Source organism: Sycon ciliatum, chromosome 2 (assembly GCF_964019385.1).
Source record: "Sycon ciliatum chromosome 2, ocSycCili1.1, whole genome shotgun sequence".
Lineage (NCBI taxonomy): Eukaryota > Metazoa > Porifera > Calcarea > Leucosolenida > Sycettidae > Sycon > Sycon ciliatum.
In genome coordinates, this window is record NC_088644.1 from 11,028,149 (window position 1) to 11,050,093 (window position 21,945).

The 21,945-nt window shown below is 47.7% G+C and overlaps 1 protein-coding gene across 1 annotated transcript; it reads left to right on the forward strand.

The window, feature by feature from the left end:
- The first annotated feature begins 20 nt into the window (after positions 1-20).
- LOC135808660 (F-box-like/WD repeat-containing protein TBL1XR1-A) lies at positions 21-21,500 on the forward strand. Its single transcript, XM_065321881.1, has 15 exons — positions 21-293; positions 727-872; positions 2,018-2,402; positions 3,057-3,313; positions 4,024-4,070; positions 6,746-6,881; positions 9,609-9,672; positions 9,896-9,993; positions 10,430-10,490; positions 11,245-11,366; positions 11,842-11,916; positions 12,922-13,049; positions 13,283-13,448; positions 13,879-13,980; positions 14,354-21,500. The coding sequence occupies exons 1-15, from the start codon at positions 32-34 to the stop codon at positions 14,396-14,398; spliced, it is 2,094 nt and encodes a 697-aa protein (XP_065177953.1). The 5' UTR covers positions 21-31; the 3' UTR covers positions 14,399-21,500.
- Positions 21,501-21,945: the final 445 nt, after the last annotated feature.

The window sequence follows — 21,945 nt, forward strand, 5'->3', positions numbered from 1 at the left end:
GTTGTAAACTACTTTTTGTGCACGATCTTCTATGTGCAAACAAGAATATTCTCTACCGTTGAGTAGTGCTTTCAAAGAGTTAGTTCAATTATTTCAGATAGGGGCGGTAGATGGCCTTGAAGGAAAGATATATCCTGTCAAAGTGAGGACATGTGCATGGTGTGTAGACGGTGAGAGCTGGATCAGGTATTGCATCAATGTCCTGGGAATTTATTCGACGTGGATAGCAATAATTATGAGCATCCAAAGTGATGAGCTCAATTTTTTGATCTTTCGATACCTGGAAGAATCAGGTGAGATACGAATATGAAATGTCTGCTTCATAGGGTCAGTTCCTAATACCCTCCCAGTATGCATGTATGTTCATTTACTATTGTAAACGCCCCCCTCATAATTGCTTCTGTGTTCGATTACCAGCCATGCTATAATTTGTCTTGCCATGATTTATTTCATGGAACGAACAGTCTCAGCAATTAATAGTTACGTCCCTTCACAGAATGTGTTCACCGGCTTGCCTATAACATGATATGAGTAATTTTATTGCTTCTCTGTGGCTACATGTACTTGTGTGAGTGGACTGGTGATGCAAATGTTGCGTTGTCTGCAAGTGAGACAAGTAAGGCAATGCATGATACGCCCACCTGAGAATACTGTTATTGACCAATTACGTCGCTGTGTGCCACTGTCTTCGTGGTGGTGTTGTATGCTCGGTGGCCTTACACACAGGTTTCGTACACTCAGCGTTTACGTTCGGTAGAGAGTCCAATACTCACCATATGAATGTGGATAGCTCCCTGGTGCCAGCTGGAGCACTGATCAGCATCGTTCTGAAAGGCCTGCTGTACACTGAAGCTGAAGTATCACTGAGCGAGGTAGGACACATCTACTGTCATACATTACATTTGTACACGGCTCTGCAGTCTATGTGGGCCATTCTATGTAATCGAGAAAGAAAAGAGCTAAGGCCTGTGCATGACTGAAGTGTAGTGGTGCAGTACAAACTCCTTATCAAAACACATTATGTCCCAGTAATTATACATGTGCAGTCAGCCATGCGAATAACGACCTTTGACATCACTCACCGCACTTGTATTCATTGCTTTTCTGAGTCTATTTGAACAAGTTGGAGTGATTTTGAGCCAGCACAAGTGACACTGTGAGTCGAAGACGACTACTGGTTTGCACTTGGCGTTCAGCCGCCAATGACTCTTCTTACTAAATCCGGGCTCACTATTACATCCACCTTCCATGAGCTTTCCAATGAGCCCAAGATTGACAACATGACAACAATCGGTAAAGTAGAGCCAGCATTACGGTGGGAATTCGAACCAGAATGATCTCGACTGCACCTGCTGAACAACTGAAAACCTTTGCGTATGTTACTTTTCACTATATTTTGGTGGGTATTATTTGACGAAAGTTTGGAAGTGTTGTTCCTGCTGGCTCTGTACGAAGAACACTGCAGGCCCCATGGGTTTGAGGATACTTATTTTGCCAATTGCACTCCCCACGCTGGACAACGTATCTGTAGATGAGCTAGCTGATTGCACGTATTCAGGGCGCTACACACGCGGCAGCGCGCCTTTGAAATTCGTTGACCTGCACTACTTTTATACTACACATGGGCATACTGTATAAGCAGAAATATTCGCCTTGAATTTAATTTCGTCCAAGGAGCTTTGGGACTAAATTAAATGCCGTACTAATATCGATTTTTCCAGCTTTTCAATACACTCTTATGATCCACGGACGAAATTTTCAACCGGGCGAACTCCCTTTCTTTGGAGTTTATAGATGAAATTATTGACCGTCGCAATTTTCTGCCTGTTCGGTAGATCCTGAACTGTTGATGTGCATGTATGCTAATCTCTGTGTGTGCGTGCGCGCGTGCATGTGTGTGTGTGTGTATGTTCGTCTGTGTGTGTGTGCGTCTGTGTGTGTGTGTGTGTGTGTGTGCGTGTGTGTGTGTATATGTGTTTTTGCACGAATGTGCATGTGTGTCTTCCTAAATGCATAGGATGGAACAGAGATGGGTAACCGCGAGTCACTGTCACTCCTCGACAGCGTTCAGCCCGATCTCATAGCTTCTCGGCAAAAGCTCCAAGAGAGCCCCGTTGCAACGCAGGGCTTACCGTCCAGTTCTGTAGCAACGCTCACTGCAGCAGCAGCCCCTGTGGCTGTGGCCGCAGAGAAGGAGTCTCCAGCAGTACCCCCGGCTGCAACACCAACGCCTCGTAAGGGTTCCAGGGCGAATGACACGGTGACGCCATCTCGTGTCAGATCCGAGCCAGTGTCACGGGTCAAACTCGAACCCAAAGTTCGGCTAGAATCGAAAGTCAAGCAAGATCCTCCACCCAATGCCGAGGAAGCGATGGACGTTGTGTCACCGGTTGAGAAAAAGGGTAGGTTTTTATAATCTGCATCGCAGTTTGTTTGTTTGTTCTGATTGACTCATGACTGCCATCCGGAGCACAGGAGGAGCCCGTGCCACCTTTGGCAAACCTGCAAGAAAGCAACACTCACTGTTGAATACTCATATGTAGTTTTTCGGGGAATTCACCCGTCATCAGTAAAGTGACGTATGCAGCAAAGAGACCGTACGACTCGTGTTTTGAACGTTTCAGTTGAGGTACCCTAACGTGTAAGTGGCTGCACTTGAGTCTGCGAGTGCTTAGACAAGTAAATCCTAACGTTATTGTTATTTCACTGCCTATTCCTCCTTTCAACAGGATTGTTTGAAGGAAGGGAAAAGTACTCTTACAGCTCTATGGTGTACCCATAAGCGAGGTCATACTTTCAGTTCACCTGTGGTTTGGGGATTTGCGAGTTGTCAACCATTGGGCACCTTAGTAACTAAAACAAACGAGTTATCTCTGCAAGATTTCTTCTGAATTCCTCCCCTCTTCCGGTGGGGGGGGGGGGGGGGTGGTCCACGTCATCAGTATCTGGCAGTGAGCAAGTTTGTGAGTAGGTGTGTGTCTGTGTGTCTGTGTGTCTGTGGTGTGTGTCTGTGTATTTGATGTGTGCGTAATTGTTTGTGCATGCGTCTGGTTCAGCGGAGGCAGCAGCGGAAGATATACCGGCCATCCCGCCTACTGCAACAGTCACTCACAATGCGTCAGCCCCGGCTGCCCCAGCGGCGGCCGCTGCCATCAGCAGCAATCGTACAAGCAACAACTCTGTGGCGTCGTTTGCCTCGTCACCGGCACAGCAGCAGCAGCAGCAGCAGCCGATGAGCACAGCACCGGCGCCTGTTACGCCGACTGCGGACGCCGACTGCACAGCCACCATCCTGCGTGGGCATTCCTCCGAGGTAAAGTAGTGCAACCCTGAGTGGTAATCTAGTGGTGGCAGTAATCGTCTACTGTAAGACATGTAAATAGAGCGAGGAAGTAAAGAACGTAACATTTCTTCGTTATAATACGTTGAGGCTGTCAGCCCTACATGTGTTATGTGCGGATTTGCCTGAAGATTGCAAGATCGTTAACGTATCTTCTCGTTAACCTATGGATTTTGGACAATCGTTAGATTTGCGACTCGTTATAATAACATGTCTTACTTACAGTATGTTTAACTATGTTCTTTGGCCAGTCCTGTGGCATTGCTAACTGTGACACGGATCGGCGCGTGCCGGCCTGGTTTCTCTGCAGGTTGAGTCTAGCATGTAAATACATACATAACTAAATGATGAGTGCAGTCTGGCAACTCTCGAATGTGATTTTGCAGTGGATTACCAATGGCACAGGATAGCACATAGCTTTCCCCTGATCCTCTGATAGCACAGGTGTATTTCCCTGATGCTGAGAGGTAGCATCAGAACTGATAGCATAGGTGCATTTCCCTGGTCCTGGGAGGTAGCATCAGAACTCGGCATCTTCCTTGTTCTCTGGCACATGTACCTGTACAAGTACATGATTGTACTTCAAAGTTACTGCCCTGCAGACTTTTGGTCTAATTAGAGTGAAAGACTAAGTAAGTAGTGCACTTGACCATCATGATTGTGTGCGCTTTGTGTTCTTGCAGGTCTTCATCTGTGCATGGAATCCTCGTACTGATGCGCTAGCGTCTGGGTAGGCTGTGTGTGTGTGTGTGTGTGTGTGTGTGTGTGTGTTGCGGGGGGGGGGGGGGGGGGGCTGTATATGTTGGTTTCAGGTTCCGTATTATAGTAAAACCTGGGTTAACCTGGACGTATTTAACCCTTTATGTACTGAAAAAATTGTACACACACTGAATTTGATCTCGACTCACCTCAAATTCTATAATTATCTGGGTCATCACTTTAGTCTCCTTTTGACGATTTTTTCAATCTTGGGCTTCCTGGAAAGCTCGTCGCAAGAGGAACACATTGAGCCCACGCTTGCCACCATGAAGGTCAAAACGCCAGCGCTACAGCCCAGCGTCTTAGCTGCAACGCCAATATTCCGACAGAAGTCGTCTTGCATCAGCCATTTCGCTCTCCTTGCTCGTAACAACTAACTGTTACTTCAAAAAAAATCACAAACTGCCATGAGTCCGTTTACCATTTTGAATGTGTTTCTACGTCACTGCATGCCCAGAATGATGGGGAAATCCCTCATTCAAATTTGTGCGAGCGGCTATTGAGCGACATTTGCCGTGATTCGACTTTCGAGCTTCGTAACTCTGGAACCACAAATTGGAGCGCTTCAGCGATTGTTTCAATGGACAGCTGGGAGTTTTCTCTTTGACCTACATATTTTAGTTTTCGGATATAACCCAGGAACAACTGAGTTACGATCGATTGAAATTTTGAAAAGTTTCGATCCCCTAAGTTGTACAGTCCGTACACAAAGGGTTAATACAGTCGACCTACCCTTATAACCAGGGAGTAGTAAAATACAGGGAGGTGACACGCCACTAATCGTGATTTTTGATGGGTGCCTCGCGCTTGTTTTTTTTTCTTTCGCAAAAAAAGATGATCTGCTGAATCAATCTTGAGTATTTGTCGAAGAACTAATTCCATGAAAAGGTCTATCCATCTCATGGAACAGCATTTGTTTTGCTCTTGTGATACATCTGTGTCATCGCCATATGGAAAGGTACCACCCTTCCGAAATTCGTCCCGATCGACGGCATGGAGCAATAGAACGAAGTTGATTTCCTTGAGAACAATACGTGTACGATTGGAGATGAAAAGCGAGTGCACCGATTTCGAAGTCGAAAAAATCTCTAGGACACCACACGATCGGCACTAATTTCTCCTCAGTTGTGATCAACCAGTACTTCTCTACCTTCTTTGTGATGATGAGCATTTCATATTATGGTATGCTAGAGATTCGGGAGTTCACTTTTCGGAATGAAATGTTCCTAAGTTTGTCAAGGATTGAAATGCGGGCTACGTCCTCGTAAACAGCTTGTATCGACACAGGAAAAATCTACGGCACGCAGGGATATCTCCCAAAGTGATACCAGTCTTGCTGGACTTCTATCCTGACATAGTGGTAGTTTGGTCGACTACCAAACTTTGTGAAGGCAGACAATTGTTGAAAATTCTCAGCGCTGAGTTTCTACGGGCTGCAGTAGGAGTCTCTTTGGCGGTAGGTATTTTACTACTCCCTGATCGAGAGAATCCTGATCCGCGCGCGTGTCTAGTACTGTCTACACACTTCGGTACCCATAGTACCCCAATCTCACCCGGCGGGTGAAAACGGTGCTGAGGCAATCGTCAAACTGGCCGTACATGCTCGTGTCACCTCCCTGTATTTTACTACTCCCTGCTTATAACGATATTTGCGTCACACCAAGAAATATTGTTATAAGGGTAATATTGTTATAGGGGTAACTGGTTCATTTCATACACATACATCATAATGCATGAATTCTGTTCATTTTTTACACTCTTCATAGCATAAAAAACTGACGTACATGCACATTATGTGCACAGCAAGGTGCCCACTGGTGCCCCCATTTCATTTCGTCATGTCCCAGCGACTTATCAAGTGAAGCTTGCCCTACCTGGATCGTGGGCTCTACATGTTGCCTGCTAGATGTTGTTATAAAATGGAAAATGTCGATTGGTCAGCCCATTTTATATCGTTATAGGGGTAATATCGTTATAGCAATATTGTTACTCAATCTGCGGACAGCATGCTGTTTCGTTCTTTTTGAACTCATCAGCGCAGCACAGAGAAAATGAGGCCGAACCTGATAGCAATGGAAATAAAAATTTCCAATCAGGCCCGAACGTACCTTGCCAGAGTGCTCAAACTGACAAGCAATATTGTTATAGAGGTAATGCATTGTAGCATTATAGAGGTAATGCATTGTATACACATTGTATACACAAGTCAATGGAGTGATTTGGTTTGGCAGAAAAATATCGTTATAAGGGTAATATCGTTATAGAGGTTATCGTTATAAGGGTAGGTCGACTGTAGTAACAACATGAATGCTGGTTTGATCGCATTAAAAACTCTTTTCTCTGCGTCGCTTATTCAAGAACATCAAGCCAAGCAGGCAATGGGAGTGACTTGTCCAAGATGTCGCATGCGATAACATACTGGCAAAATGATGACATCATGATAGTCACATGAGTACACATGAGCATCATATCCCATCACCATACTGCGGCGTGGCGAGTCGGTTAATGGGGGTCATATTTCCAAGTCTGGCAAATATTTAATGTATGCGTGTGTGTGTGTGTGTGTGTGTGTTCGTGTGTGTGTGTGTGCGTGTGTGTGTGTGTGTGCGCGCGTGTGTTGGTTGGTCTGGTGACCTTTGTTGACAGTGCTGGTGATGGAACAGCGTGTATTTGGAATGATGGAGCAGCCACTGTACTGCACCACCAGCGTGATGTAGCAGTGATGCCTAACGGTGTGAAGGATCCTAAGATTACCACCGATGTTACCTCACTGGATTGGAATGTGAGTTTGCAGTGCATGATTGTGTGTGTGTGTGTGTGTGTGTGTGTGTGTGTGTGTGATTGCGCGCGCGCGTGTGTGTGACTGTGTATGTTGTGTGTGTGTGTGTGTGTGTGTGTGTGTGCGCGCGCGCGCGCGCGTGTGCGTGCGTGCGTGTGTGGTTGTGTGTGGTTGTGTGTGGTTGACACTGGTTGTGTGTGGTTGTGTGTGTGTGTGTGTGCCAGCTAGTTCGGTTGGTGGGTACGCTTATGCCGGATAGTGTTGGGTCTGTTGCCAACGGGCTCGGCTGCTTGAAGGTGTAGTGTTGTACCTACCACCTTTGTTGGTTTCAGGGTTCATATACTTTCTATTTGAAGTATACATACCTGTTAACCATGGACTACTTCTGGCTAGATTAACTCTTGTGTAATCATGGTGCTAGTGAAGCTTGAATCAGATCCCCTCTGATTTAGCCACCCACACTAGTAGCAAGTATTACCTTCACTGGGGGCAGGGGTAACTGCAGGTGGATCCCGGGACGGATACCCTGATGCCGTCAATCCTTTTTCTGCACCTTGTCCTCACCCACTTACTGAGGTGTGGTGAGCCCATAAGTGGGATCATTTTCAAGTTCACCCAGAGCTTTGGGGATTTCAGGGGGTGTCGGCCGTTGGGCGGTTCAATAGCCAATTGAGTCATCTTTCCAAGATTCCCTTTGAGTCTCTCTCCCCTCTGAGGCTCTCCCGGGGAGACCCACATGACCAGTTTTGGCAGTCAGCAACAAGTGTGTGTGTGTGTGTGTGAGTGTGTGTGTGTGCAGTCGATTCCCAATCGAGAGGTTGCGGGTTCAATTCCCGACGATTATGGTCGCACACGTTTTTCTGGGTGGTTACCAACAGCCAGTGTATGCCGGAGTATGTGGTGTGGTGTGTGTAGAAAAAAATGGAAAAATGAAAAAAATAGGGATTCACTGGCCAGAAAAAGTCACTTCAAACAGCTGTGTGGTGGATACCAGGCTAAAAATAGTGGCGGTCAATTCATCAGCCTTGCAAGCTGTTGAATGGTGTAATCCCAGCACAAGTTGCTATGTCTAACATAGCTGTTCGCTATCATCGCTTCCGCGATGGGCATGTCTGAAGTGTGTGTGGTGTGTGGTGTGTGTGTGTGTGTGTGTGTGTGTGTGTGTGTGTGTGTGTGTGTGTGTGTGTGTGTGTGTGTGTGTGTGTGTGTGTGTGTGTGTGTGTGTGTGTGTGTGTGTGTGTGTGTGTGTGTGATTCATTGTGTTTCGTTGTATAGTGTGAAATGTTGCCCGCTCCATTTTCATTATGTTGTGTATGGTACAGTGAAACCTGTCTAAGGCGACAACTCAGGGGACTTTCAAAATGTGGTCGCTGTGTACAGGTGGTCTCCTTATCCAGGGTCATTTGACTGGAAATAACACCCCTTGGCCCTAGGTGTGGTGGTCCTCTACAATTGTGTAGGACAGGTGGTCCCCTTATCAGAGTGGTCGCCTTGACGGGTCTCGTGCAACGTGTTACTCGCGAAGCTGTGCCAACTGTGTACGGTACACGCACACTGGTCGCACCGTGTGTGATGCCCCTGCGTACTGTCATGTACCCTGGAAATTCGTGATGCCCAGTTGGAAAGTCCAGGTTTGGGTAACAGAGAAAGACGCTGTACATATGTGTGTACCTGTAGTCTTACTCTCTACAGTGGTGGCTACTGAAATCCGACTCCTGGGTTTTTTTTACATACAAGTGCCGCAGAGGTACTGTGTTAAAGTCGACAAATTTTCGGCCCATTCAAATTTCGGCCGCATTAAATTTTCGGCCTGTACTGCTGCTGCCTGTATACACTGTCACACTGAACCTTGCAGAACATTTTCGGCCTAACATGACCAGGCCGAAAATAAGTATGCACCGAATAATTTTTGTTGACTTTCAGTAAAGCGAATCGTAGCGAGTAGTGTGCATGCGCCTGGCATGCCAGCATTGCGTGATGATCATTTTATGTCATTCACGTTCTGGTCTTGCGTACACATGTGTACTACTGCGTACCGCTGCCTTGTAAACCTCCCCGGCGTTCCTGGTGGAAATGCAAGATGCGGCCTGCGTACAGCTCAGTTCAGCAGTTGTAGAAATGCACACATGTGTGCATGTACTGTTCATGCTTTGAGGCTGCTGTGGTCGCTTGCTGTGTTGGTGCAGTGCGAGCCCACCGCGCCGCTCCTGGGGTTGAGTTTCAATAGCCGCCACTGTTACAGATTCCCTACCACCATCTGCTGTTTCCGTTCGCATTCCCAGAATTATTCCCCACGGACTATCAACAACGCGAACGTCAACACGAGCATTAATCATGGAAGCACATCTTCCTCGTCGTGTAGAGTGGTAGAAAACAGAACTACTGCTAGTACATGTTTGGTAAAGACTAAGGTACAACTACTCGCACAGCTGTGGCAGTACCGGAGTCAGATGCGTAGGACACAGCAGGCATGCGCGTGCAGCAATATAATGTAAATACAAGACGGGCGCGGGGAAACTACATGAATGGCACGATATCACCTGCTCACATCTTATCACCTGATCACATCATATCAACTGATGGCATGAAATCACCTGATCCAAAGTGTGTGTGTGTGTGCGTGCACGACTGCACGTGCACAGTAGTATCTCGCACAACCACTGTAGTCTGTAGTTCTCTTGCTTTACCTGTGTGTTCTCTCGTGTTTGTTCTGTGTGTCGTTATGCGCAGCATGACGGGTCTTTGTTAGCCACAGCCTCCTACGACCATTTTGCAAGGGTGTGGACGCCGCAAGGTATGGACACCCGCTGCTTGTTGAAGTCTGAATGGTTGCTTGCGGTGTGAGGGGGGGGGGGGGTAGTTGTGTTTAGAAGGTTAAGTGTGTGTCTGGGGGGGGGGGGGGGGGGGGGGCGTGATTCAATCCTTGCGGCACTATCAGTACTGACTTCCTCTGCGTTGCGTTGCGCTTACATCTTGGCGTGGGTGTGTGTGTGCGTTTCTGTGTCTGTGCACTGTAGGCCGCCTTCTGCATAAGCTGTCTGGCCATCAAGGCCCTATATTCGCCATCAAGTGGAATCGCAAAGGCACGTATCTACTGACCGGCAGCGTTGACCATGTGAGTGACTGGTGTTGTCTGTAGCACTACTGCTCACACCTGTAGATATGCTGTGAACCTCCTGCCATAGCCTGGTCCCAAGACATAGTGTCCTCGAACTATGCCCATACATTCATTTGGGGCCACACAGCATTATGGATAGTTTTCACGGAGCAAAAAAAAGTTTGGTTACAACCCCACTTTGAGCGAGAAGTGTCATGTATATTGACTTGACCGCTAGAATTGGATTGATGTTTCAGCTATCAATATTTTTAAAAACGTAATTTTCCTCGACCTACCCATCCATAAACATTTGTTTTCGTTTCGTGTAAGGGGTCAATAATTATGAACGTTCCCCTACTGTCAGTCTGTTGCCTATGATTTTCAAAAGGGTTTTTAGTTGTGAATGCGAAGGCATTGCTGACGTGAACCTGTGCGCCTGTCTTGTTTCCTACAGACGGCTGTGGTATGGGATGCCCACACGGGTACGATCAAACAGCAGTTTCGATACCATAACGGTGAGAGAGAGATAAGCGAGGCAGGCATGTACCCACACTGAGTGCATGCGCTTGATTACGCCTGTGAATCGATTCATGAATGGAATCTGGTGCATTCAAGTTATTCGATTTTCATATCATGAGCCCTTGAATCGGTTCAGAATCCTTTCACCCCGTTCACAGGGGGTGATGTGAATAGCCAGGGGTAATTCATGAATGGATTCAGCATAGATTCGTGGGCAAAATCGAACGCACTCACTATCTTACCACAGAGCCCACCTGCTCTTTTGATGCAGTCCTAACATACGCCGGAGTCTCCGAATGCTCAAGTCGCTGCTTTTGTGCATCGCACTGTACGATCATGTCTCAGTCGGCGTTCGAACAACACCTGTGGTCAGGTTACTAGAAGCAAAAGGCATTTCAGTGTGGCTACAGTCTGTCAACCTCCTGTACCTTTTTACCTGATATTCATGCTTGTTGCGTCTGTTGAGATGAACCACACGCGCACGCACACATTCCACCACCACCACCACCACCACACACACACACACACACACACACACACACACACACACACACACACACACACACACACACACACACACACACACACACACACACACACACACACACACACACACACACACACACACGTGTGTGCGCGCACACACACACACACACACACACACAGGGTTCTGTGTAACTGAGAAACCAAGTTGGTGTGCGTAACTCAGTTCTTCCTGTTGTCGTTTCTGTTCCTCTGTTTTTCCTGTAGCACCTTGCCTGGACATTGACTGGAAGAGTAGCTCCATTTTCGCAACTTGCTCGCAAGATAAATCCATACACATTTGTCGTGTCGGCTATGACGAACCACTAAAGATACTACGCGGTCATAAGGTACGTGTGGTGTGTAGCTGCTGCTTTTGAAGGTCATGTACTGGTGTAGATGTGTTTCAATGGGATGGTGATTTCTTCCAGTAGCAACGAGGACTGGAAAGTCCCTTGCAGCTTGGCAGTTGGTGGAGGTTATGCAAGTAATGTCATGGTGGTGAGTTAGCGAAACCGCTTATGGGCGCTATACATTCAGCTTGAGTCGCTACTGCACCGCCAGTGTATTGAGCTGTGCCGCGACTTTGCCAAGACGGCTCTACTGATAATGTAGTCTCACAACCTCTATTGTTTCCACTGTGTTTGTTTGTTTTGGTCGGATCGGAAAGCCTCCTTAGTCCTTTTTCTTCTCCTTTTCGTATTCACATCATGTTCTTGCCTCTCTCTCTCTCTCTCTCTCTCTCTCTCTCTCTCTCTCTCTCTCTCTCTCTCTCTCTCTCTCTCTCTCTCTCTCTCTCTATGTGCACACGTCCTTGCCGTGCAGGATGAAGTGAACACGGTGAGGTGGAATCCCGCTGGCAACATCCTGGCGTCCTGTTCAGACGATACCACGGCCAAGGTACGTTCTGGGTCTATCCTGCGCTGTAATGGTGTCCTGTGCTTTGAACACTCCTGCCATGGCGAGCGTTCGGCCGTAGGGAATCACACCAGAACATTTTTGCATATTGGAATCATGCTTGTATGCGCCAAGCTGAAACCAATGACCGTGCAAGTTAGAAAACTGTTTTGTAATTATTTTTGTTGATTCACGAAGTCAAAGCCTATACAGGCTCTACAGTGCATGCACTGTCCATTCAGAAAATGATTGGGTCTGGTTTTTATTGCTTCGAAGTATGATTGGTCATGGACACCGTGCTATTTCCACAAGCAAACCTCTTCAGAATGGCCATGCAATTCATCCTTCTACGATTTGGGTTTGGAAAAGCTGAAGGTAAAGAAACTAAACACTCAGAAGTCAGAACTAATCCAGACAGGTATTACCAAGAGCAAAATGATCTCCCAAGAGCGTGCAAGTCTGCATACAGGGTCTCCGACGGCGAAAACTAATATCACGTGTTCCAAGTCTGATTTGTACTGCGTACCACGAAGGTCAGCATGCGCGCAGTCCCGATATTGGCCATTACTATGCTGATGACTTGCATCAGCTGAGTGGGTTTCTGTCAGCGAATGCTATTTTTCTACTCTACTGGTCGCTAGAAGCAACGTGAACACTACACCACGTGATATGAGTTTTCACGGTCGGCGGAGTGCGGATCCCATATAAAAGGTATCCAGAGTTGCACACTTTTGTGAGCTTATGTACACCTGGTATTACGTTGACGAATGTGCCAAGTTCCGGCCCCAAACTCACTTCGTGCTGGTTGTAAATCAGATGGCCTGTAGTTATAGTTCTATGGTGTGTGTGTGTGTGTGTGTGTGTGTGTGGGTGGGTGGGTGTTTGCGTGTTTTCTTGCATGTGTGTGTGTGTGTGTGTGTGTGTGTGTGTGTGTGTGTGTGTGTGTGTGTTTGTGTGTGTTTGTGTGTGTGTGTATGTGTGTGTATTTGTTGTATGTGCGATATGTAGCTATGGACAGCGCAGGAGGACACATTCATTCACAGTCTGGAGAGTCACACGCGTGAGATTTTTGCTATAAAGTGGAGTAAAACAGGACCTTTTACACAATTTCCCAACGCGCCTGCACACCTTGCAACGTAAGTACACGTAGTGCATCCATCTTCAGCTTGGCAGGGAGTTGTCCTGCCCTCCCAAGTAACATTGCTGAGAACTTCAATCATCTGTCCTTATTCTCTCTTTGCCGATCGTTGTGGTGGGGTGGGGTGATGACTGCATACACTGGACTTGTTTAGAAGGTTTTCTACTGGCCATTGTGTAGTAATTCATTGCAATGGTGGCCTGTGCATCTGTGTGTTTTATGACTGTGCAGTGCATCATTCGACAGCACCGTTCGACTGTGGGATGCCGAGACAGGAGTGTCGAAGAGCTGCCTTAGCGGACACAGCGAAGCCGTTTATTCAGTAGCATTCAGCCCGGACGCACAGCTGCTAGCTAGCGGCTCTTTCGACAACTGCGTTCATATATGGTCGACCAAGGTAAGCGTGCTTTACCTTAGCATGGTCGTCACGCAAACAGATTTGGATTTGGCTGATACCAAGAGTACATGAAACCCAGAGTGTTAGTGTGCAGCTTCTGACTTTTTCTGCATGGGTGCTTGTCACGGCGAAATTCCAGGATTACATCATATTTGGTGCAGATCTGAGGCGGGAAGTGGCATAGTGAGTACAACTGAGCTGCAGTTGTACAGAAAGAGATGTTAGCTTTTGCACTGGCACTGTATATTCTGGTTATGGATCTCCGCTGTAGAGGGTCTGGTAACACGGCTACATCATGCACTGTGCTGTTTTGTGTGCGTGGGCGTACGTGGGTGCCCGCGCTTGTGTGTGTGTGTGTGTGTGTGTGTGTGCGCGCGCGTGTGTGTGTGTGTGTGTGTGTGTGTGTTCTGCTCCGTATCCTCTTGTGTAGGACGCCCAGCTCCTGCACAAATACAAGGGAAATTCGGGTGTGTTTGAAGTTTGCTTCAACCGTGATGGCAACAAGATAGCTGCAAGCTCAGCTGATACCTCTGTGAGTTGCAGTGACGAAATGATTTCCTTGCTGTTTGTTTTTTAATTAATTTGTACACTTCTACGCTGCTGTTCGCACATTACTCAGTGTCAGCACTCACACTACATGACATGGTCTCTTTACTATACAAAACGTCTTTCCTCCTTCAGCAACTTTCGGGCTTGGCCCACCCTCAAGTCCAGTGTTCATGTGGCATGCAGCTGCAGCTGCAAGTCAGGCTGCCCCCCTGTAATCACTGTGAAACTGGACCATTCTGCTGCTGCGTCTCCTCATCTCTGGAATGCTGCATGTCACGTTCAGTTTTGCATTCTGGTACTATAGCTGATGAACGTCTGCGTGCGTTGTGTTTGTGTCGTCCCTTCTCGTGCCGTAGGTTGTAGTTCTGGACATTCGAAATCTGCAGTCTCGTTTCAAGTAGATCGCCAGCTTTCGGCCCTTATCCCGTGATACCGTTCAAGTCCTCGCTTTAAGTCTCCACAGCGCTGGCTTCTTGCCAGTGTTGTTGGCAAAACAATGATGTTTTTTTGTTCTACAAGCACCCAGCGCTCGGCGACGCAGATTATTACTGTGGTGCGTTGCATATTGTGTTTTCATCTTGGTGCTGCTTCTGGCTACGTTTAGAAGGTTTGCTGTATGTGCTGGTTTCCTTTCTTTCATCTGGGTGCCATGTGTTGTTTGCTTAGGTTGTGTGATAGTGTGCTGGTGTAGACGAGTCTGGCTTGGCTTGTCGCTCTCTCTCCCTCTCTTAGTCTCGTTTCTAGGTGCTTTAGGCCTTTCGCTGGCAGGTTGTGTTTGTGGCTGTGCTGGTGTTGATGTCACTGTGTGTTCCGCTGGTGGTATTAATGACTCTGTTCTCAATGTGTCTTGTTGAACTTGTCTGTTGTGTAGCTGCGCTGCTTGTTGCCCCCTTCCCCCCCCCCCCCCCTCCGCTACTGGTATTCCATTCGTCTGTCTGGCATGCACGCTCATAGCTACTTCATCCCTCGCCCCGTTTACCTTGTCCGTGCATATGTTTGCTTATTATTTTATCTCTTTCTAGCAAGTGCTAGTGCTTGGTTTCATGAGCTGTGTGAGTGCCTTCCTGACCTCAATTCTAATTTCCCCCCGCACGGCCTCGTTTATAATACCCTTTTGGCTACGAGTTGACAATGTGTTTGGCTGTCTTTTGTTTCTATTTCCCCTGTATATTACGATGATTACGCTACAAACGCACATTACTTGAGTGGCGATTTGTTAGTTGTTGTTTTAGGTGCTTTTGTGTGTCTTGGTGTGCTCGTGTACTGCTGTTGGTGTTCTGCTTGTTGTCTGGTGTGTGTCTCCATGTTCGCGGTTTCTCTTCGGCTTTGATTTCCTCGTTGCCTCCTGCTCGCTTCCGTGTCTTGCTTCTCCTGGCTCGCTCTTTGTCCTGTTTGTGTTCCCAAGATAAGTCCGTACGCAACACTGCCAACGCTTGATTGTCCAGTTGTGCGATTGCTCTTTCCCTTGTCTTTCTTTTTCTGCCATCATACTCAGCTCCAGAGCACTGGCTCACAGAGGTGATGGCGTGTGGACATAGTGCCACCTGTACAGACAGTACAATGGTACAGTCTACAGTGTAATAGTACTTGCTACACGATATCAAGGGACACTATGCTGGCACCCGAACAGTGGGGAACTATGCTGGCATTAGGGTACCCGAACATGAAAAACATGGAACCGTTTCACCCGTAATTTTTGGAATCTGTCTGTTGTTGGCTAGAACTTAGCAGAAACCTTAGAAGTACCTTGTAAGACTTACATTGACTTTGTAGAGACCTAACAGGCTCACTACTGCACTAGTGACAAGATGCCGGTATACATGTAGTACAATGTACATGTGACGGTAACATAAAAATGACAGGTTGCAAATAATGCAATGCCATACGGCCCACAGGCTATAAGTACGACAACTCGGCAAGTAACGTTAGTTAGTGATCCACTGCCGGGCCATGATTGCTATCATTATCACCATGATTGAATGTGTCATGGCCCTGCGTAGACAGTACTACTCACCAATACATAGTAGTGCTGCACACATTCATTATCAGCCTGTCACCTACCTCTACCGCGGCTCTTCATCAATGTTCTCTTCCTTTTGATTAGGATAGGGTTACCTCTCCTGTCGCCGGACCTAGACTATCCATTACCATAGAACTGTCAGCTATTGTCTCTGTTGCCGGTCCGCTGTTCTGCTGTTCCGCTTAGTTGCTCCGATTCATGATTAGCATTAGCTTCAATACTTAGATACATTACTCTTTGCTGAGTTTAGCACAGCTCACTACTCGTTCGCTGCTGCCTGCTCGATCCTTCCCTTCGTAGCCGCTCGCATAGATTTCAGCTAGTATAAGTTCGCTGACTAAGCCAGATATCGATTAGTCTTGGATTAGTCTTGGATTAGTGTTGTTTGAGTCTTGTATGAGAAGCATTAGTCTTATTCTCTTTAGCTTTCTTGAATAGACTTTCTTTATAGGAGTTCCGCTACCGCTCAAGCGGACTTGTCCGCTTGAGCCGGTGTGGCCTTTGACTTTGTAGTTTCTTACTGTTCCTTTGTTCCTTTACTATATCGGACCTGAGGGCTCCGCCACCCTGACTTCTCTCTGTGCTTTGGGTCTGAGGTACGCCTGAGTGGAACTACCAAGAGGCGCACATATACTTTGTGCAAACGGGCTTGGGATAACTAACACGTAGGGACGATCAACCAGCCACGACACTTGGTGCTGTGACCAGGATTCTTCTTGGTCTAGTTTCCCAGATCCTCCGCCCTACTCTGGTGTACGCCCTTTCACTCTCCATCATCGTTCCGTCCTCCGCTGTGGCTCTGCCGCACAGGCTCTGTAATCTACGCCGCCTCACGAGTTCTTTGGATTGTGAGTGCCTACTGACGATTCCTCGTCGATCGACGAGTCGTACGCCAAATCCGTTGAAGACACGCGCTCCGAGTTGCGAACGGCAACAAAGAGAATACTTACGCCAGGCTACCACTGCGTTCGCAGTCGTTTCCTCTTTGAAGAGAAGCAAAAGAGACGTTCCTCGGTGTTGATCGTCAGTTGCGCCGCTCTGCTGTTTCAGCAAAGCCATACGCTCCCAAACGTGTTGTGGTACTGTCAGTGCTGCTTCCGTTGGCCTACGCCTTTGTGATCAGTCCTGCCTCCGCGTCCGGAGCCCTGGTGAATCTGTTCGCCTGTGACCATGGTGACTGAGCCTGTGTGTGTTCCGCTCGCAAAAAAAATAGTTTCGTCTCTTCGCCGGATGCTCCGCGATCCGTGTTGTACATGATTGTACAGTCCGCACTCTCTGAGCGTGCGCTCACTCCGTTGTGTGTTCAAACCAGCTCAGCTGGTATGGTTCACCGGTTTCTCCGCCGATGTAGTTCCTGTGGGAGCTGTTGACAAAACGCTCATGAGTTACGTGAGTGCTCCGTTGTACTCGACGAGTTTCGGGTCCCGCGTGTTGGGTCATTCACCGCTGCAGCACTTCCTCCGGGAAGAGGTTGACTCTACGCGCTCTCCGCCTGATGGAGATGGCCATCCTCCAGCTCTGTGCTCGAGCTCGTTTACGCTGTGTGACGGAGTATGCGCGTCATGCCTCGTCGGTCTTCCGCTTGATTCCGCCAGACCACTTACGCTTATCTCCTGGTGTTGGCCTTTGTCCGCTGTCCACAGCTCCTGTGGTCCATTGATTGTCTTGATAATTGAGTGATTGAGAGATGGCTCTCGTGATACTGATACGCCCTGCAACAGGCGCCTGGCGCCACCTCCGTCCTATTCATGTTTCGTTTCTGTTTCCGCTGATGATTGTCCTTTGTCCCGCGTGGCGATTGAGTTTCGCCTGGTCTACGCTTCGTCTGGTCTGATACGCCTTTGGCGATGTGGTTCCGCCTGGTGCAAGAGAAGGATTGTGCGCACGATTGGTGCGGTTCGGATCGTCACTGGAGAAGTTCCTGGTCTCGTGACTGGATCCAAGATCGGAGTAGAGAGAAAAAGCTCCGATGGCTCGCGGTTTGTGGTTGCGCTGATTGCCCGTCGTTGTATTGCTGCCGAGTGCTGGCGACGGAATTGAAGTCCGATCTGACCGTGGAGTGGTTTGTGTTGTAAAATGCGTAGCCGGCTACGTGACAAGCGGCGAAAGGCTGCTGTGGTGCTCGGGAGCTCGCGTCCGACTGATCAACGGAGAGCGGAGCTGGCCAGGTAAGAGTACGGAGATATATGCACGCGATCAGACCACCGTCTTTTGTGAGTTTTGTTTTTTTGGTTGTCAGTGGAGGTTAGCTGGTTTTATTTTTCAAGGTTTTGGAAGGGTTTTGTCTGAAGTATTTGTTTTGCAAGCAGTAACGGGTTTACTGGTTTTGAAGGGGTGCAGAGGTAATGAATGGTAGTTATTGAGTTCACGGAGGTTGAGAATCTTGGGTTTACTTTAGATTGAAGAATACGTACTAGAAAGTTCAGGCACCAGCTGTTGACGTAATATTGTTTGGTTATCATTTTGTTATTATTTTTGGAGGTTTTGTTGATTTATCCACCTATTCTATCACGGGTTCCGGGTCACTGATGAGTACCATTCAACTATGATGTCTATGTGAAGTACACCTTTGGGCTGTTACTTTTTCGTGTTACCGTGGTATCAGGCTCTGTTTTGACGTAGGTTGAAGATAGTGGTGAGTCTTGTCGTATGAATCATTGCGGGGAATGTGACTGCATTCATGTTGTTATTGTTGCCGTTGTTGTCTATCGGTACGAGAGTACACTACGCCGCCCAGTGGGCCTTCCGTATCCCTAGCTGTGTCGTTCATTTCCGCCGGTTTGCATACTGTGGTTGTAAATCACTCTGGTCAGCGTACCAGAAAGACAAAGTACGTAATCATTGTGGTTGCACATGTCTCGAATGACACTGCTCTTACGCCTACTTGTGTTGTCTATCTGGCACACGCCGCCGCTGCTGATATTGCAGCCTAGGGAAACCTATTTGTGTCTCACTGAAGTGCCTGATGGCTTGGTACAGTTTGATACGCGCCGTCCTTTCCGCCAATTGTGCCCCTCTGTGGTGTTTTTGGTATTCCGCTGCTAAGTTCACTTAGCCATATCATGAATTTTACGCTGCATTATGCTGGGCTGTTGCCACCTGGCCTTGACTGACCAGGCTGCCCACCATAGTTCCATGACCCATCAATCTCGTTGTTACACGAAGCTGGATTCTGTCGTGAATCTGATCATTACGTGCAACACTGCTGGGGTCCTCTTTCCGCTTAAATCCCGTTGCTGGAGAGTCAATTCTCCCACTGCCGCTCAGATCATTGATCGTGGTGTGCAGTCGTGAGCCATGCTAACAGACTATCACGTCGTGCTCGTTCAGCACAGTTCGTGTGTGTACACACTTGGTCTATGGCTTGCATTTCGCTGAGGTACAAACCGTTGCGTTTCCTACCCTCATGTGTATCAGGTAAACGTTACGCCAGAAACTTTGTGCATGCGCAGTCTGTGTGCACAAAACGTTCGCCTGTATCTGTCTGCACTTCCCGTCCTCATGACGTTGGCGCTCGTCTGGTGCATCTCGTTTCTAGTAACCTTGTTTGGTTGCTGGTCCCCGCCGATTGGTCGAAGGTTCCCTGAACTTTGTGTATATTATGGTGTGGACTATTCCCGGTACGAGACCGTCTTTTGGATGTTGTGTATTGCGTCCCAACTAAGCCCGGTCTTAGTGATTATTCTCAGTGATTCTTGTGGATCAACTGTCTCGCTGCCATGTTCTTTATGAGCTAGGCCACCATCCTTCGAGATGGAAGAAAAAAATTCGCTTCTTGAGTTGGTGGAAGATCTGCCTTCTCCCTACGCCAGTCCAGTCATCTGTGAGTGAGGCATTCCTACTGCTTCCTGACTTCGAGTCATTGGCTCTGCTGTTCTACCACTACATCTCATCGTTTCATCATACCATGCTGATACCATCACTCACCTATAGTACGATGACATGAACAACAGGATTCCGTGGTCTGCTGAGCCTCACCAAGTGCCTGTCTTACCCAGCCATTGCCACCAGTTGCTGGAGTGTCAATGTTTCTGCTATGTCTTCGTTGTCCGTCCACCCTGTCACTATAGCCGATTCCGTTTGGTGCTGCACTTACACTAGTACTGCTATGATGTCGTCTGTTCCCTACTACCCTGAGTGCACTGATCCAGTCTACCATCTTGTACTGCCGCCATCTTCTATAGTGTCTACCGTCAAAGTACTGTCTTCCATGTGCCTAATAGTGTCTGCTCAACTTGAGTCAAGTGCTGTCGTCCACCATCATCATGAGTACCGTCCGCACTGATCTCTGTCTGCTACCTGAGTGTCACCAAGTAAGATTATCTATGTATGAACAATTGTGCCCCATACAGTTAGTTCTCTAAGTTCAGCCTTTGCTCATAGCTACCTCTCGAGTGCCTACTGCCCAACTGTTACCCCTGGTCCTGTGCCTTAGGCAGTGAACAATTAGCTCCTCGCTCCATCGTGCTTTGATTAGGATTTTTTCCCAGCACACAACAAGATTTTGTGCCAATAGATTAGATCCGCTGTCCATTCGTTTTGTTTTGTTCGGCATAGCTCATCAGTTATCTCATAGGTTTGTTCTGCTCCTAGTGACTGTTTTGCGTCACAATTTTTCCAAGGTTAGACCCTGCTAGAGATGCCACCTGCCAAAGAAACTAGACTTTACATTGCGTTCATTAGTTCTAGCCGTAGGTTCTTTCCGATTTCGTTTTCCTGATTCGAAGTCTGAAGCTTTGTTCCCTCTTGCTCGCACCCTCTTTGGAACTACTGCGATCTTTAGTTTTCTCTTATTTTAGCCCTTTTAATTTGCTCTTTTGTGTTGTTTCTTCCCGTCACGAGGACGTGACCCTTTTCTTTGTAGCCGAGGGAGATGTCATGGCCCTGCGTAGACAGTACTACTCACCAATACATAGTAGTGCTGCACACATTCATTATCAGCCTGTCACCTACCTCTACCGCGGCTCTTCATCAATGTTCTCTTCCTTTTGATTAGGATAGGGTTACCTCTCCTGTCGCCGGACCTAGACTATCCATTACCATAGAACTGTCAGCTATTGTCTCTGTTGCCGGTCCGCTGTTCTGCTGTTCCGCTTAGTTGCTCCGATTCATGATTAGCATTAGCTTCAATACTTAGATACATTACTCTTTGCTGAGTTTAGCACAGCTCACTACTCGTTCGCTGCTGCCTGCTCGATCCTTCCCTTCGTAGCCGCTCGCATAGATTTCAGCTAGTATAAGTTCGCTGACTAAGCCAGATATCGATTAGTCTTGGATTAGTCTTGGATTAGTGTTGTTTGAGTCTTGTATGAGAAGCATTAGTCTTATTCTCTTTAGCTTTCTTGAATAGACTTTCTTTATAGGAGTTCCGCTACCGCTCAAGCGGACTTGTCCGCTTGAGCCGGTGTGGCCTTTGACTTTGTAGTTTCTTACTGTTCCTTTGTTCCTTTACTATATCGGACCTGAGGGCTCCGCCACCCTGACTTCTCTCTGTGCTTTGGGTCTGAGGTACGCCTGAGTGGAACTACCAAGAGGCGCACATATACTTTGTGCAAACGGGCTTGGGATAACTAACACGTAGGGACGATCAGCCAGCCACGACAAATGTACTAATTTTTAGAACCGCCCTGTGTCTGTGTCTAGTCTGTGATCGAGTGCATCTGGCTGTCCCGCTCAAGCCAAGGAGCATTTCTAATAGAAACTGCTCACTTACCCTCCATGAGCGAAGTCGCAAGCGAATAAACAACACAGGCTGGCGAGGTCGGATGCACGCCTTTACAGGACATTTAATTGCAGTTGTCTGCATGCCACTGCTAGCTAGCGCCATGACAAGTAACAGCCAGGCCGTTGACACAAGACATTTTCAAATGTTGACATTTGCCATTTTGGTAAAGTTAGTTTGGCAGGTCAGACCTTGCGGACTTGACG

Bases quoted from the DNA above. Each gene is read 5' to 3' on its own strand.
- LOC135808660 (XM_065321881.1), top strand. From the start codon at position 32: ATGTGCAAACAAGAATATTCTCTACCGTTGAGTAGTGCTTTCAAAGAG. The intron at 3,314-4,023 runs GTAAAGTAGTGC...GTGTTCTTGCAG, and splicing joins TGCGTGGGCATTCCTCCGAG to GTCTTCATCTGTGCATGGAA. The intron at 6,882-9,608 runs GTGAGTTTGCAG...CGTTATGCGCAG, and splicing joins TTACCTCACTGGATTGGAAT to CATGACGGGTCTTTGTTAGC.